The sequence below is a fragment of the Hetaerina americana genome, unplaced genomic scaffold (assembly GCF_022747635.1).
Source record: "Hetaerina americana unplaced genomic scaffold, ioHetAmer1.1.p SCAF_4, whole genome shotgun sequence".
Lineage (NCBI taxonomy): Eukaryota > Metazoa > Arthropoda > Insecta > Odonata > Calopterygidae > Hetaerina > Hetaerina americana.
This window is the reverse complement of record NW_027286985.1, coordinates 3,448,847-3,464,579: the sequence shown is the minus strand read 5'-3', so window position 1 is coordinate 3,464,579 and position 15,733 is coordinate 3,448,847. Positions and strand designations below refer to the sequence as shown.

The 15,733-nt window shown below is 37.6% G+C and overlaps 1 protein-coding gene across 1 annotated transcript in view; it reads left to right on the top strand.

Annotated features, from left to right (window-relative positions):
- Positions 1–15,733, top strand: part of baz (par-3 family cell polarity regulator) — a 482,958-nt gene that overhangs the window by 423,990 nt on the left and 43,235 nt on the right. Inside the window, exons 2-11 of the mRNA XM_071590062.1 lie at positions 1,449–1,562; positions 1,656–1,772; positions 6,990–7,346; positions 8,780–8,884; positions 8,915–9,014; positions 10,018–10,219; positions 12,302–12,505; positions 13,068–13,369; positions 14,278–14,391; positions 14,479–14,597. Of these exons, the coding sequence (XP_071446163.1) occupies positions 1,449–1,562; positions 1,656–1,772; positions 6,990–7,346; positions 8,780–8,884; positions 8,915–9,014; positions 10,018–10,219; positions 12,302–12,505; positions 13,068–13,369; positions 14,278–14,391; positions 14,479–14,597 (1,734 nt within the window). The remainder of the gene's footprint in view (positions 1–1,448; positions 1,563–1,655; positions 1,773–6,989; positions 7,347–8,779; positions 8,885–8,914; positions 9,015–10,017; positions 10,220–12,301; positions 12,506–13,067; positions 13,370–14,277; positions 14,392–14,478; positions 14,598–15,733) is intronic.

Sequence of the window (15,733 nt, the reverse complement as noted above, 5' to 3'; positions counted from 1 at the left end):
GTATTAAATTATTCTTTAGCACAAAATTTAATGCTATCGTACTTGTTTCCGTGAAAAATTACCTGAAGCTCTGGGTGATAAATGATCTAATAGCTTTAATCATGTAGGTGAAACTTTGATTTTCGTAACAGATCGTGGCGGTGTTAGGCTACATGTTTAAATGTATGTAGCCACTACGCAGATATGGAACTCGATAAAATACTGATGCATGCTTGAAAATGTAGGGCAATTTATTAAAAAACGCTATGTCAACCTTATATTTTCGTTTCGTTTTAAACTATTTTTTTTGGATATTCAGCGATCATAATCGAATATAAAAATACACATGTGCTTAAAATTTCTCATTACCGTCTCTTTAAACCACAACTCGGCACTTTTGGAACCGCATCATTTTTTTTAGCGATAATGTTGCACTTTTTTTCTGGTTGTAACTGGCTGCAACCGATTAGCACTTATCTGCTGGTGTGTTAATGGCTGTAGCCCGTAAAATGTTTCCGTCAGTGTACATTTGTTTACTTGGTAAATATTGACTGTATTCCATTTTGCCATCTTTTTTATGCATAGGGCCCAAGGCTCGAGTTCGTGGCCGCTCCTCTCTAGACCACGCCTGAGTAATCTGCGACTATCATTCTTCGTTGATAACGAAAGGCTATTGTGTTTATTGGTATTATATTTATGATTACGTTCAAAGAGTAAACAAGCGTTATCGTTTCGAAATTCAATTACGGTTTTTATGCAAGTATTTTATAATACTCTCCGTAAATGCCACAGAATTCGTCATGTGTAGCGGTGAGGTTAACAGACCGTGGCGTATTTTCTAAATGTCGAAACCGTAATTCGGTCGGTGTTCGATTGCGAATCAGTTTCCGCGCTGCATAGCCTTAAGCTATAGTTTTTAGTCATGATTATCCGTAGTTATCTTCGTCTTCGTCCAACCTATTCCCTGGTGTCTTCAAGGTTTGAAGCTCCGAGATATCCTTCTCATTTTCCTTGGTAGTCCGCAAAACTTAATGTGAAAATAAATTAAGCAAATTTATTTTGCATAGAGAAATGTAATTGGGTGCATTAAAAGTGCAGTTTAAAACTTCATTATCGCCCATAGAATAAGCTCAAGGTAAACAAAACCACGCATTTGTCCACAATTCCTTTTTTGAGCTTCAAAATGAATACCAACAAGGAGTAGGTTTGCATGGATGAGTTGATTTTTCATGTGGTTTTGTTCTCTTTTACGGTTGGTGTCCTAACACCCCCCGCCACACACCCTTGCGACGTTTTGCGGGGTATTATGTAGATGAGTTAACATTCTTCCCCTGTGTTGAGTGCCGGCCGTCGAAGCAGTGACAATTCTAGATGTGTAGGAGGTAAATAAGGCAGGTTACGTGTTGGGTCGATCAAAGCTGGATTATCATATTTCATTCTCATTCCCCCTCTCTCTCCCTCTATTACAGCCTTCAGATGCATGGGTCAGCGTCCGTGCCCTCCGCTCACAGTCCGGCGGCGGAATATTGGATCCGGACGACCTCCTGAGCGACGTAGCTGATGACCGGGAGACCATCGTGGCGGCCTTCCGGGAGGAGGGCGGCGGCAGCGTGGGCGCTGTTGTGGTGGGCGCGGGCGACGGGGCGGAGGAGGCGGACGGGGAAGAGGAGGAGGAGGGGGGTGGTGGTGGCGAGGGGGGCGGCGGCGACCGCCCCCCGCACGCCCACCATGGTGGCGGCGACGGCGCCAGTGGTTCTTCCTCCGTGGGCACCGGCAGCCCAGATATGTTTACGGTAAGTTATGGTCCCACTATTAGTACTGCATCTCTTGCTCACCTCCCAGTGTGATCCGTAAATTTCGCTTATGCTTTTGTCACACTTCGATGTAAATCGGCGAAGCGAATCAAAGAAAATCCTTATGAATCGTTTAAGGAGTTTTTTCATTTGTTGAAGAGTGAAAAATGTTTCATTATATTACGAAGCACGTAGGAAGTAATATTTTCAATAAAATATTTTTATATTTCTGCGTATTATTCCCGCCTTATCTTGGCAATTTTTCCTATAAATTTCACGCTCAGACGAAGTAATTAAAACGATGCCCAAATTGTTCATTATTGGAGTTGTTTATTATCTGTTGGGAGTTCTGAATGTTTATGTGCATACATCTTATTTAGGTTAGTCTTAATCTTATTCAGGTTAGTCTTAGGTTGTTCCACATTTTAATACATATAATTGTCACGTGTATTCTTATTTAATTCATTCTCTGATATGCCAAGAGCTACTTAAATTTAAAAAAATATGATAATGTGCATATATTAACTGATGAATTCCTTCCCTATTGAGAATTGAGCGTTTTACGAAGTCGCTATACGGCAGTATTCCTGATGTAAAAAGTAACACATTCGATAATGAATCATGACAATAAAATCCTTAAGCTTCCTAACATCGGGGGTGCAAGCTTTCTACCCCTGGTACCAGGGTTTTCAGGTGGCTCCATTCGCTTGTCGACTGTCTCGCTGGTGGTTATTTTGGACATGAAAATGCTGATTACAACGCCAGCGAAATCTTCGTCGAGCGGATGGACCAATGCGAGAACTCGGAACCCTGGTGATAGGGGTAGGAAAGATTTTTGCTCGCACTAGAATTTATCGAGTAATTTTGTGGCATATCATAAAGTTTGATTTGATTTGTCTTGGGTGGTAGAGTTACTAGATTGGAGAAAATTGTTAAACAGTCTTTTTAATCTTTTTGTCTTCTGGAGTATTATAACTTAAAATTTAAAAAAAACCGATGGATTATTTGATAATGTTATAAATGGCTTTTCCGTCATAGATTGTCTCCGGGAAGATATGCTACAGAATGTGTGTAAGTTTCTGATTGAGGGGACTATAAGTATCCATAGGCATGTACATGTGTATGTTGAAAATAGGCGGTAGATATCATTCAATTGGGAATGAACTATATTGATTCAGCATGTTAACATGTTAATCTACGAAACTTTGGAGCAAACTTTAAACTCGTAAAGAGAGATATCCGTTACTAAATAACCATTGCATTAAACCAATGCCGGGTTTTAATTTAATGAATTAGCGTGATTATGAATTGTAATGTCATATCAACATCGTGCTTTTCTGTGGCAGGGAGTGTCGTGTCACCTGATTACCTGATTACCTTAATTACTGATTTTATCATGTCCGAGTATTTGTCAATATTTTATTTTTTTAGTTCCATTGCTAACGTGTGTTGTTGTCTGCTGGTTTAATGTTTGAATTATGCTAGGAAAAGTAATTATTGTATCGGTTATCCGGAAGTCTATTTCGCGTAACTTGTAGTCGTGGTCACGTCTGCCAATGTAATGCGCGGCTGAAATTTTTCCCTCCGCATCAGCGTTGAACTCAAATAATTTGTGAGGGCAATAGTTTAAGTCGCTCATTTTTAGTGCTTTGGTTACTTCCAATCTAGGATTACCAGTATTAGTGTAAACGAACGTGAAATAGAATTTCCCCTTTGCCAGCCAAATATTTCCCCACTCATCGATTGATTGAAACCCCTCTTAATACAGCTCCGCGGACGTTTTTAGCCTGTTTTTCCCATCCTGGATTCGATGTTACTGTGGATTTATAGGTTTTTAATTAGTTTGCCTTGTCAATGTTTATCCGCGGATTCCAGAGATGTAAGAATAGATAGATTCCTTGTCACAGAAATGAAAAACATCGCCTTTTTCAGATTAAGCTAGATACGAGGTAGATCGTAGGTAGCACAATTCCGACTTCAGGAATTAATATACTTGAGATCCTTCGAAACGGTCTTACATTTTGTTTTGCTTCATATGCCTCGATAAATAGCTGTGTCATTGTCGTATGATAGGTACCTATGCCAACATTTATTCATTCATCATCGCATACATTTTCAAGAAGTAACTAACTAATTCCCTTGAGGAACTGAAGTCAAATATCAACATCTTCTGCATGCTCGAGGTTTACTCAATTTTATCATTGTTTTACCCTATGGCTACAGATAACTCGTACTTTTTCACAGTAGTCGACATTCCGAAGACAAATAATAAAATGTGTTGGCCAGGTTTTATTATGAAATTCGTAAGCGAGAGCTTTGTGAATGGTTTTCTTTGAGTTTTCTTCGTGGGATAATGCTATGTAAAAATCGTGATATAAAATGGGATGTGAAACTTGTGGCGTGGCGTGGACTTCTACAAAGTTATAAAGAAAGCTAAGATTGTTTCATCAAACCTGATGCTAAAAATGAAGGGAAATACGGTCGCTGGGGGCGAAGATAGTAAACTTGGACATAGAAGGGCATAGTATTCAACTAGAATAACTGAAACAAAGACTTGAGAAATGGGAGCATTCGTTTCGTATGTTCAGCGTGATTAGTCCGTATTAAGATGGTACTTAATTCCCTCCCTCGCCTGTTGGCCAGTATTAGGTGTCCCGATAGCGCTTTAGTTGGAGCATTTTAAAGCGAATCAAGGCTCGAGTTTTCATTGAAGTTATAATCACAGCGATCTTCAGTTCCTGAAAATAGTTTTTATCTCCTAAGAGCCCACCATTCCAATTCCTGAATATGTTTTCACCGAGAGCAATACGATTCGTCTCGTGCATGTATTTAAATACCGAATCGATTTCCGTTGTCCACGTGTGTAACTCCAGGTTTCATTAAATTCAACATTATTGGGCTCAAACTCGCCTGAATTCTATTTATTGTAGCTAGTGCCGTATTTTTTTTACCATTTCCCCCTCGCGGCGTGAGAGCGTATTACTCCCGTTTGCACTCACTGTTTAATTTGTATGGTTGGATGGATAAAATTCATTGTTTTATCTCATTTCGCACGGTTGATCCCATAAACGCCAACACCATTGTATTGACTCTTTGAGCGGCATTCCAATGTTCCACTCAATGCTCATTTGTAATTCAAATTATTATCGCCGCCCATTTGGCAAAAGGCAAATGAATCGCGCGCATTGCCATGAAGTGAGAAAGAACTTGCAACAAACGTGGTATATTATGATTAAATCACATTACATTTTTCTTGATTGAAATTAGTTTGTCTATATTTTCCGCTTACATGAATTTTCTCCGTAAAGTACGCGAATGTGTCGGAATAATTTATTGATAAATTGAATAAAGGATAAATTGAGCATCATGCCGCCTCTTTTCAGACTGATTATGTTAAATAATATTTTCTTAAGCCGTAAAAAGTTGTATGCACCATTGTGAAGGTAAAAAGGGGGAAGGGGGAATAGAAATTTGTGTGGTGATTTTCGGGGAAAGATAATCCCTCGCCAGTGATATCAGGCGCGCATTCATAATATTAGAACGATCACATTTACACCGGGGGGGGGGGGGTGGGTTCCCGAATAGGTTTACCAAGAAATCAATCCTCTTTCCAGGGAGCGATTTCGGGAACTTGAAACTACACAGTTTCGCTGGTTACTCCCAAGTGGTTTACGGGGAGTTTTTCTCTCGCCAGGCACCGGCTCTTGAGATCGAATAGATATATCTTTTTAATATATTTAGATATTTTTGTAGTATCCTGAAAGTCACCGTTGGGATGTGTGGCAATATGTTTGCGAAGAAATAAATCCAGACGCCAGGGACCTACTTGGCGGGAAAAATACACTCACGGACACACTCACTCACTTAGGTATTACAGCAAAGCAATACCCACACTCGGGAATATGAAGTGAACAAAATACTGGATGGCCTGATGGCGTTGATAAATCGGAAAATGGCAGGGAATAAAACCCTGCCGTCAAAAGAAAGAAATAAATAGCAAATGAAGGAGGAAAAAAACGTAAAAACCAGGGAGAAACAATGATGTTAAAAGCGGATCACAATGTGATCGAAATAATCAATCCCTCTTCAGCGGGGCCTGAAAGAGAAACCATTGCAACGCAAAGTTAATCGGACGATCGGACTCAAATTATTGTAATCGGAAATCGGATTTTCATATTATCATGAATGAATGAAACGACTTTGGTCAATTTTCTATATTAATTGTAATTATATGTACATAACGACATAAAAACTCTCATTCCGATGTTGCGTGAAAACGCTTAGTTCTTTGCTACATAAAGGCATGAGGTAATTTGTTTTAAACAACTACTATGCTTGCCATCGCCATTCTGAGCCACTGAGGTTGTTTTATTTTTAATTTTCCGTAAGGTTTTCCATAATCAGTTTCGTCTTCATAAAAAGCGTTAAATTAGCGCAAAGAAGGAATGAACAGGGTCGTTCAGTCCGGATAGTAGCGCGTCCCATTTAAACCCGGTGTCAATGATTCATGTCTTCTGTCTGACTAGGTTACACATTTTGTGATTTTCAAGTTTATTACACTTCGCTCATCGCTGTGAAAATATTTCTCAACGTGACTGAAACTACTTCCAAACTTTAAAAAGAGAGATCTTTTTTTAACGAACTTTCATTAGTTCATTTTCAACTAAAAATTCCTCCGACCTTACCAAAAGCAAGTCTATATAGGTGTTAATTGCTTGATTTCATGTATCTTTCATCTTGAATTCCAACGATTTTTCGATAGATCTCCGGTGGCTCTTTTAATGCTGTGGAACTATACTGCATTATTGTGTATCTTATAAGGAACAAAGGTAGTACGATATTTTTAGTCCCTTATAGTGTGTTCCTTTCTTATCCTATATTCTTCTTTCCCAATATTTTCTACAGATCTTGATAGTTTTGTGGTTAGCATTGCCCAACAAGAAGTTACTAATTACGAAATGGATCACTGGGGTGGATTTTTGTAACAAATTTTCCTCGAGTCCATGTAAATGATGAGTAATCAATCGCCATTCTGTCACAGAAAATTAGATTTCCTCTTCATCTATCAAGTTTAGCCTCCATTTCGGCTTTCGAGCATGTCACGTTCATAGGGGCAATGGACATTTACGAGCCGGGATGAGCCATTTGTTTTGCCAGTTTTTTATTGTGTGTATTTTAGCGATATCGAACGATTTGAATCTCGCTTCCGTTGTACAGGACGGCGATCACAAGTACGCCCCGCCGACCCGGCCCAGGCCTCTTTCGGCGCCTCGGCCCAGGCCGCATGGGCCCTCTACCGATATCGAAGTGACCGGAAGCGACCTGGCCAACACCCCTCAACTTCAGGTCCGGCGGGGTTCCGAGCCAACCTTGAACCAACTGCTGCTGGATGAAGGGGTCACCGGGCCGTCGGACTCCGGGGACTCCGGGGCCGTGCCACAGTCCTCGCTCTCCCACCACCACCATCACCACCACCCACAGTCCAAGAGGTGGTCGGCCGCCGCTCCCGTGGGCCTCGGCGACGGCAGGAGGGGATCTGTGGACCTCACGGAGGCCCTCAACCTCCCGGGCGAGGTGCGCTGACCACCCGAACACATTTATACTTCACCCGCCGATACCTATATGTTGTCAGTTTCTTTAGAACCGTAAGCGTAGTGAGTGCATGAGCCTACCACTCTCAAGTGTCGTGGCTGCAATTATACTGTATATTCATGAGCAGCGGGCTCGACGGCGTTTGTTTCCATAATTATTTTCTGATTGTTTTTCTCCTATTCGAGCTGGTGTTTTTCATTAATGCGCACTTACGGTTATAATAGTAACTTGAGCGTAGTTTTATTCTTTAGCCGTTGTGTTTTACCTTTTGAGAAACCTAAGTGAGTGCATTAGGGCTAACTGACACTCAGAATAATCCAATTGGGTGTGTAATGCATATTATACACCAAAATATACATAATATGTACACATAATGATTAATTGTGTACGATTATTCTCTGATATTGGAATTGGTCACTTCCTGAGCATAATTCCATGTGTAATCACTTCTGAATCAGCGATTTGCATCTTATTGAATGATAATTATGTATACTAGACTGAGTGTTAACTGGAGGTGGATTGATGGTTACAGGAATCTGTTGGTGAAAATGTGAAATTCTTTAGCATCCATAAAACATAAGAATCTCTTGCCATAACTATCCTCCTTCTAAGGTTCTTCAACATTCCTCTCAACAAAATCTCCATAATTTTCTCTTGCTGACAAATTTACCCAACTCCTATATTTCCCCTTTCAGTCGTAGTGCAATTTGATTTCAGTTCCTCCATTTTCAGTTTATTTTTCTGTCTAAACCTATGCCCTCGTTTATCTATGCTCATCTTTCTTCAAAGGCCAATTTTTTGACAATGATAAGCCTCAATACTCTGTATAAAAGTCTGAATTGGTATTTTCTTAATGACTTTAGGTACTTGACAATATATACGAGTCCTTGCTGTCCATACCCTGATCTTTGTAAATAATTCTTGTGATAGTTTTTAATTGCATAGGCTGTGCAAATTACATTGATCTATTCTTCCTTTCTTAAATAATGTTTTATTTAGCTTGCCTACTTGGAGAATATCACACTTTATTAATGCACTTATGACTCATATAGCAATAATTTCAAAAACAACCATATCTCGAACTGCCTAACCAAACTTGTTAAGCTGAAATATTAAACTTGCTGGGATTTTTTATCCTCATTCCCAATCATTCTCAAGCTCTTTCCACAATTTCCTTGGATAATATTGATTAAAAGAAATGGATATCAGTTCTCTTTTGGCTCCCCTTGTCTCTGAAGTGTAATTAAAGTAAACAGTTGTTTAAAAGGCAGGGCATTTTGCTAATTGGCCTTGATAGGCATGAATATTAATTGCTTGCCATTAACTTAGTAAACAAATTGTTAGGAAAAAGGCTTTTGTCACAAATGATGTGGAACTCTAGTGGATGTTTTTAAAATCTCTCTGTTCTCTTCCAGAATAAACATTCTTCCAGCAACGGGTTGAGTGCAAATGTGTACCTGAGTAGTGAATGGGACTCTCGGAGGAGTGCCCTGCACGAGGGAGAGGAGGGCGCAGAGGAGGGGAGGGAGCGGGGAGGGAAGGGTGGTGGCGTTGGAGCAGCTCAAAGGGCAGGAGTGGGTGGCAGCCAAAGGTCATCAGCATTCACTCGATTTGTCAGGGATAGCAATCGACTGTCAGTGCAGTTTTTAGGTAATGTTATGACAGAAATGAGTTCTTTCTTCTTAGTTATCTTTATTGGCTTTTGGGGACTGGATTACTGTGACAGTTATGTGCACTGTATTTTAGTACAGGGGTCCTAGTTTCAGTGGACCCAAAATGGACCACTTTCTAGTGCATCTGTACAAAATGTTTCAAAAACTGAAAGTTATCACTATAATAGTGTATTTAATTGTGGATTCTAAGCAATTTTTTTTGGGAGCTGACCACTGGCTCATATTTATCTCTGATCTGTTACTCAACTGATCTGACTATTGCAAATGACCCTTGCAGTCTTGTGTTTTATGTTATAACCACTAATATTATCGTAGGCTTCTTGGTAGCATTTTGGAGTTTTTCAATAAAATTTAGGAAATTTGAATTTTTTGCTTCATGCACTGGAATACCCTGTTTCAGTCTCAGTCTACAGCCAACCAAACGGCTTTGCATAATTCATTGTTACCATTAAATATCCAAATGAAGTAAAAATGTTCTATTATTTCGCTCATTGGAGTAATGCCTTCGAAGTAATGGCCACGTTATGTCGCAGAGTTAACACCTTTTACAAGATGTAATAATGTACAGGTGTGAGATTACTGAAAAGCGTTACAATAAGAATTAGAAATTTAGAACTCAAAGAATTAAATTATTTGTACTGTTTAATAGTTTAAATTCAATGGCAATGAATAATTAATGGTTTTGTGATAATTTTGTTCATGAGCTTAATGAAAGTGTAGATATTTGTCAATTGTATAGTTTAACTGCTTTGTTTTTTGTATAGGAATACTATGAAGTGCATGTCCTATAATACGATGCATTTAAATTAAAACAAATAATGAAATAAAACTCATTAAGAAAATATGATGGGGATGAATTAGCGATATAGATACTGTAATTATATCCCACAACAGGAAAACTTTTGTGGTAATATTTAGTAGACATAAGGTTTATGTTATAAGTTGAGCAATTTAGCGATTTCTGTCTTTCTCGTCATCAGGTGATAGCCCAGGTGGTTGGAAGTGGGCTGAAGCAGCGGAGAGGGCAGCAGCTGGAAGTCTCCCCACTCCGGTAATGGGTGTAGGTCGGAGGGAGCCCCTTGGTGCACCACACCACCCCAGTCCTACCCCATCGCCCAAGTTACCAATTGTGACTGGTGTGACGGCATCCGATCCAGAGGATGACTTGACATCTTCTGATGAGTATGTGATCTTTACTCAACGGCTAATAATCCTTTGCTTTTCACCATTGTCTGCCTTTTTTATACTGAGCACTTTAAACAGTTGGGTAATGTGGAAGTGATGTGAAAACTACCAAAGTGTGGTCGAATTTCATTGCTCTTTCTCAAGTATCCATTTCACATGAGATACTGAAATAAGGTTCTCTTGAATGTAATGTGATTGTCCGATGTTTTGTTTAATTGAATCCATTTTAATTAATTGTTTGCATCATCAAATATGTTTTTTAAGCCCATGGAGACTTGTCAAGAACTTTCTCAAAAGTTTTGGTACATCAGCATCACTTTCATTTCAATGTCACTGTGTCCTGGATCATCACTGCATCTCATGAATTAAATAAGCTGTCATGTGTATGTTTTAGTATGTTATGTATAATTTTAGATCAAAAGCTTTTTTTTTTTGCTCCGTAGAACCACTTTCAACACTGTATAATAATATGCTTTTCAAACCTGTGAATCAATTGTCCTTTTTGTAGTTTTCTAACACTTTAATTGCTAGCCTAATTAATGCCAAGCATTTGTCCTTTTTCCGCGAAAAGATAGGAAAATTTGGCACTCGCACAGTTTCCTCATGTAATTTAATTATCCTGAATTTCCTTAGCTTTCCAACCACCCTCTCGCTGTGTATCATTCAGAACTTTTCTTTGTTACTGATAATTGTAAACATACTGATTCCTTTTCTATTGTTGATGCTTTTCTCATTTTGCATCTTTTACAAGAATTGATCAGTTGTAAAAATTTTAATTTATGATTCCGGTTCACAAAATTAGTTTTGACTTCAAAAATCTGTGTTTTTACAACAGGCCATTATGGCTGGTGATATGCAACAAAATTCTCTTTAATGTAATGAATAAATAAATGAAAGTAAATGACTTCTTGATAGTTGCAGAAACAAAATGCCTAACTGGAGAACATGATGCTGTATAAATGAAATTTTGTGCAGAAAAATAATTCCCAAATGCATCAAATCTTTTTTATTCAAGAGAGAGAGAGAGAGAGCTTGTAGAAAGTTAAAGAATATTGGAGAGACTTTCTAAAAAATATTCTTTCATTGTGTTGTTCACATAGTCACCAACTCCTTGGGCATAAGTTCGAATTAGCCATGATCGACGTTGTACTTGCTGAGGCTGCTTCATCCTGTCGTAAGCATGTCACACCTCTTGCCATTGTGGAATATGAGCGGTACGCCCTACAGTGATGACTCTCTAATCAACAACCTGCTAGACTCAAGCTCCCTTCAAATTTCTAAACTCAATCCCAGGGACTCACATAATTTCTTCACCTTTATGGTTTATGGAGGAATTGCTGTTTCTTGACCTGACAAGATGTCTTTAAAAGATTGGTTTCACAGGTCATACACCCACACACACCAAAAAATTGGGATAATTTAAAACCTGCATATATTTGTAGCATGGGAGTTGCATCTTAAACAGTGCTTTTGATATAAGGATCTTTTGTTGCTTTGGGTCTGTTTTTGGTTGGCTTCCATGTTCACTCTGAGGAATCCATGTGTAGTGCGAAACTAATCGAGTGTGTGAGTCTTGTATATTGCTTCTTTCAAAATTTGGTTATGGTTCATTGAGATGGGTGCTGATATTTCACTGAATTTGCATTTTTCTCATGCCTTAATTAAAAAGTAATTGCCTTTACTATCACCAATAACTAAGAACTTGATTGATCTGTTACCTTTCATATTAATTTTTATGGTCCCATGTAATTACTTCCCTTATTACCTTAATCATTATTATTACTCTTGGTCATGGAAATGTTGCGGTTGTTTAGTGAGTGAAGTAATGGACTTATGCTATTTAAATTAAAATATAAAAAACTTCATTTGAGGTGTTGCTTTGAGATGCTGGAGGATTTTTGTTACAACCCTCTGGAGATCAATTTTAAAGACACTTAACACATTGAATAACTTTAAATCTTCAAAATCCATTGATATTACTCCTAAAATCCGGTGATACATGCTTTCATTTTAATGGATTTTCATGACTGTGGAGGTAGTGTTTCATCTTCTTATATCAAACTGTTTACTTTAATCCAGGCTGGAGTATGTTGCAATGCGCAATGAAAGTGGACCGCTTGGTATTCATGTAGTGCCTGACTATGATCGGCTTGGTAAAGATAGGGGCCTACTAGTTCAAGGTATTGAGCCTGGAGGTCGCATTGATAGAGATGGACGACTTGCTATCTATGATCGCATAATTGAGATAAATGGTGAAAACCTATTGGATATGCCATTCCACAGGTAATTAATATTTTATGTATGAAGTAACAAAGGGTTACACCTGTAACGATTCATGTAGGTAACAATATACCCTGAAGTTTAAAAAAAAAATAATAATAATAATTTGCTATTCACCACATCCTTCTTGCTTGATGCCTCCAAGCTATTTATTTGTTTCTTATCATTCATAATGCTTCAGTGGAAATTTTAATTGACTAACTTTCCAGTTCTATGTCAACTAACTTACTCATTTATATTTATTAAAATATAAAGTAATTTCTCCTGATGTTGATGCAGTTTTGTAATTATTAAAACTTGTATCATTGTTGAAATTTAAATTCCAATGTATTATCATGTAGCCGTAAATATTAAATATGAGTTATAAGAAAACAGGATTGTAGTGGGTTTTTTTCCATTGCTTCTTCAATGCATCTTCTCATCATATTTGATATTGCTGTGCATTATCTCAGAATTTTGATATAATCTTATTGAAGGGTTTAATGGATCAACTCTATTTACAGGAATAGTTTTGGAAAATATGGTCTTTTTACACTGTTCACTGTTGGCATTTCCTCTTAATTAGGGTTCAAGAGATATTTAAGAATTCTTTGAAAGCTCCGGAACTTCAACTGAGGGTGGTGAAGCACAAGAGCACTGTTGGAACCTTGAAAAAGCCACCTCCTCCTGTATTTCCCAAATCTATTAGTCGTGAGCAGTTATCTTCTCCAAATTCATCTCAGCAAAGTCAGTCTCATTCCCACCAAGAAACTCAGCAGCAGCAGAAAACACCACAGAAACCAGCAATAAGGCCAAAGCCAAGGGGTGAGATCTCGTCTCAAGAGGAAAAAGAAAATTGTGTGGGAATGGTTGAGGCGGAAGAAAGACGTGAGTCCCTTAAGTATTTATTAATTAAAATACATTCCACTCAGCCCTGTTAATTTTAGTGCTTCCATTTAAATATATTTTGCAATATTAAATGAATAAGCTATGATCATATTGCATTCTTTAGCATGCTGAATGAAAAACAACCACCACTAAGCAAAAATTATTAAGGAAGGATGAAATAACAATGTTAACTTTAGGTTTTCCAGTTAATTCTTTGTATACTGAATCATGAAGTCACCTTTACTGTGTGTTCAGTGAAAAATAAGTAATATTAAGTCTCTGCACTACATTTTCATGTTGGGTATGGAGATGATTGATGAGTGTCATTGGATTGTCCTTAATTGCATCGCGCGTAATTGAATTGCATTCCCCTGTGCCCAACTCCACTCTTAAGCGGCAATTCAGTTGAGGAATTTGAGGAAAGTTCGGATATACTCAACTTCTTCAAAAGTTCTGTAAAAAAATTGGGGAAAAGGGCTGAATTAAAAAAAAAGTGAAAAAGTAAAGCGTGAGAATTGGGAATTCCGGACTAGAATAATGTAACAAACAATTAGTTGTCAGGTCAGTTCATATATGCCATAGACCATTGTTCATCAAACATAAATTTTGGAACAAATTCAGTGATACCAGGTGCATGGAAAGAGAGGGATGATCTAAAAGAATACCTAATCAAGTTCCAAATACTAAGGAGAAAAATCAGGAAGAAGTAGTAAATGTTTGTTTGGATAACGCGGAAAAATTCTGAAATGGGATTCCATAAATGAGTTACCACCATTATTCCTAGAACTGATAAACTTGTAATGCATTGATAACTTTTTATTTCATTTGTTTCTATTTACTAGTCATATTTTTGACAGGTTATACTGTTTATTGGATTTTAATTCTATTTATTCTGCATTTGATTAAAGTAGTCAGTGCAGACACAAAGATGGCAACTGTTTCACCTACAAAGAAAGTTCCTCAGCCGGCTCCAGGTGCTAGGAACACCAATAGTTTGCTCCATGCAAATACCCGGAAAATAGGTAATGGTTGTTTGCATTTAAGCTTGTGATGGGACCATAATTTTACCCATTTTAGCAAAATCTGAGTTCCTTTATTTTCCCTTTCAGGAAAGAAGATAGAAATTGAACTTCTGAAAGGGCAGCATGGGCTTGGATTCAGTATTACAACGAGAGATAACCCAGCAGGAGGAAACTGCCCAATATATATAAAAAATATTTTACCAAAGGTAGGAAACTAATCACCTGTTTCTCTGGCATATTTCATGTAGAGATGTCTTGTTGCATTCCAGATATTCCGTATAATATCTAAGAAATTGAATACTGCCATGTTACAATTTTTCAAAAGTGCATGAGACATAAAAAGAAATTTCTGAAGTTGAATTAAGACATATTTTTACATATTTTTTTGTTTTTATTTGGTATAATCTGTGAACTCTAGAAATTGTCCAGCCTCTAGCATTAATTTAAAGTAGTTCTAATAACTATTGCAGTGATCAAAGAAGACTGCAAATTTTTTATTAATTGGTCAACCGGAGCAAACCTGTTTTATGATGAAAGTCAACAAGAAAACAATGAGCTAATCTTTTCTGTAATCATTGCACCTTGAACAATATTTTCAATTTGAATATTGATCACAACATGGATATAATAAATAGGGAGTTAACTTTCCCTCCGTCATCACACCCATAATTGTGTGGCTAAACTTCAGGCAATGAGACTAGACATTTTATTGCATATAGCCATAATTTAGCTCATGAGAGTTAGATATTTTGGGATATTTCATCATTAACAAGGATGAACAAAAAATATCTGCCAAGTAGTGAAACTCGTACTCAAGCCAAGGAAAGATAAATGTATATTGCATTTGCATAATTTCCTGAGATATTGATGTCACCTTCTGTGATAATAACAGTAATTTAACGTATCAATGAACTTCTTCTTTTAAAAATCCTCAAGGGATTGGTTTTACACATTTAGGATTAATTGGATGAATATTATCAGAACCATACCTTATTTTTCATAATCATTATTTTAATGTATTTTTGCAAGCTAACTAAATTCCAAGTTAACCTTAATAAACTGATTTTTGCCATGCTTCCAGAAATGGTCTCATGAAACTTTATCAAAGGCACCTGTATGAAGATTACTCATTACTCATAGGCTAAGACTCATAGTTTCACATTAACACATCATCTTGGTGTTCCTTAGTACCAATTTAAAGATGATCCTCCTCTGACCGTAAATCCTCCATGTTGGGTAATATCATATCACATTGCAGATTAAACATGAAAGAGACAATTCTAATGATACCACGGAAGACAATGGTATCATGTTTTTCAATTTTGGCCCTGGTTTCTGCTGT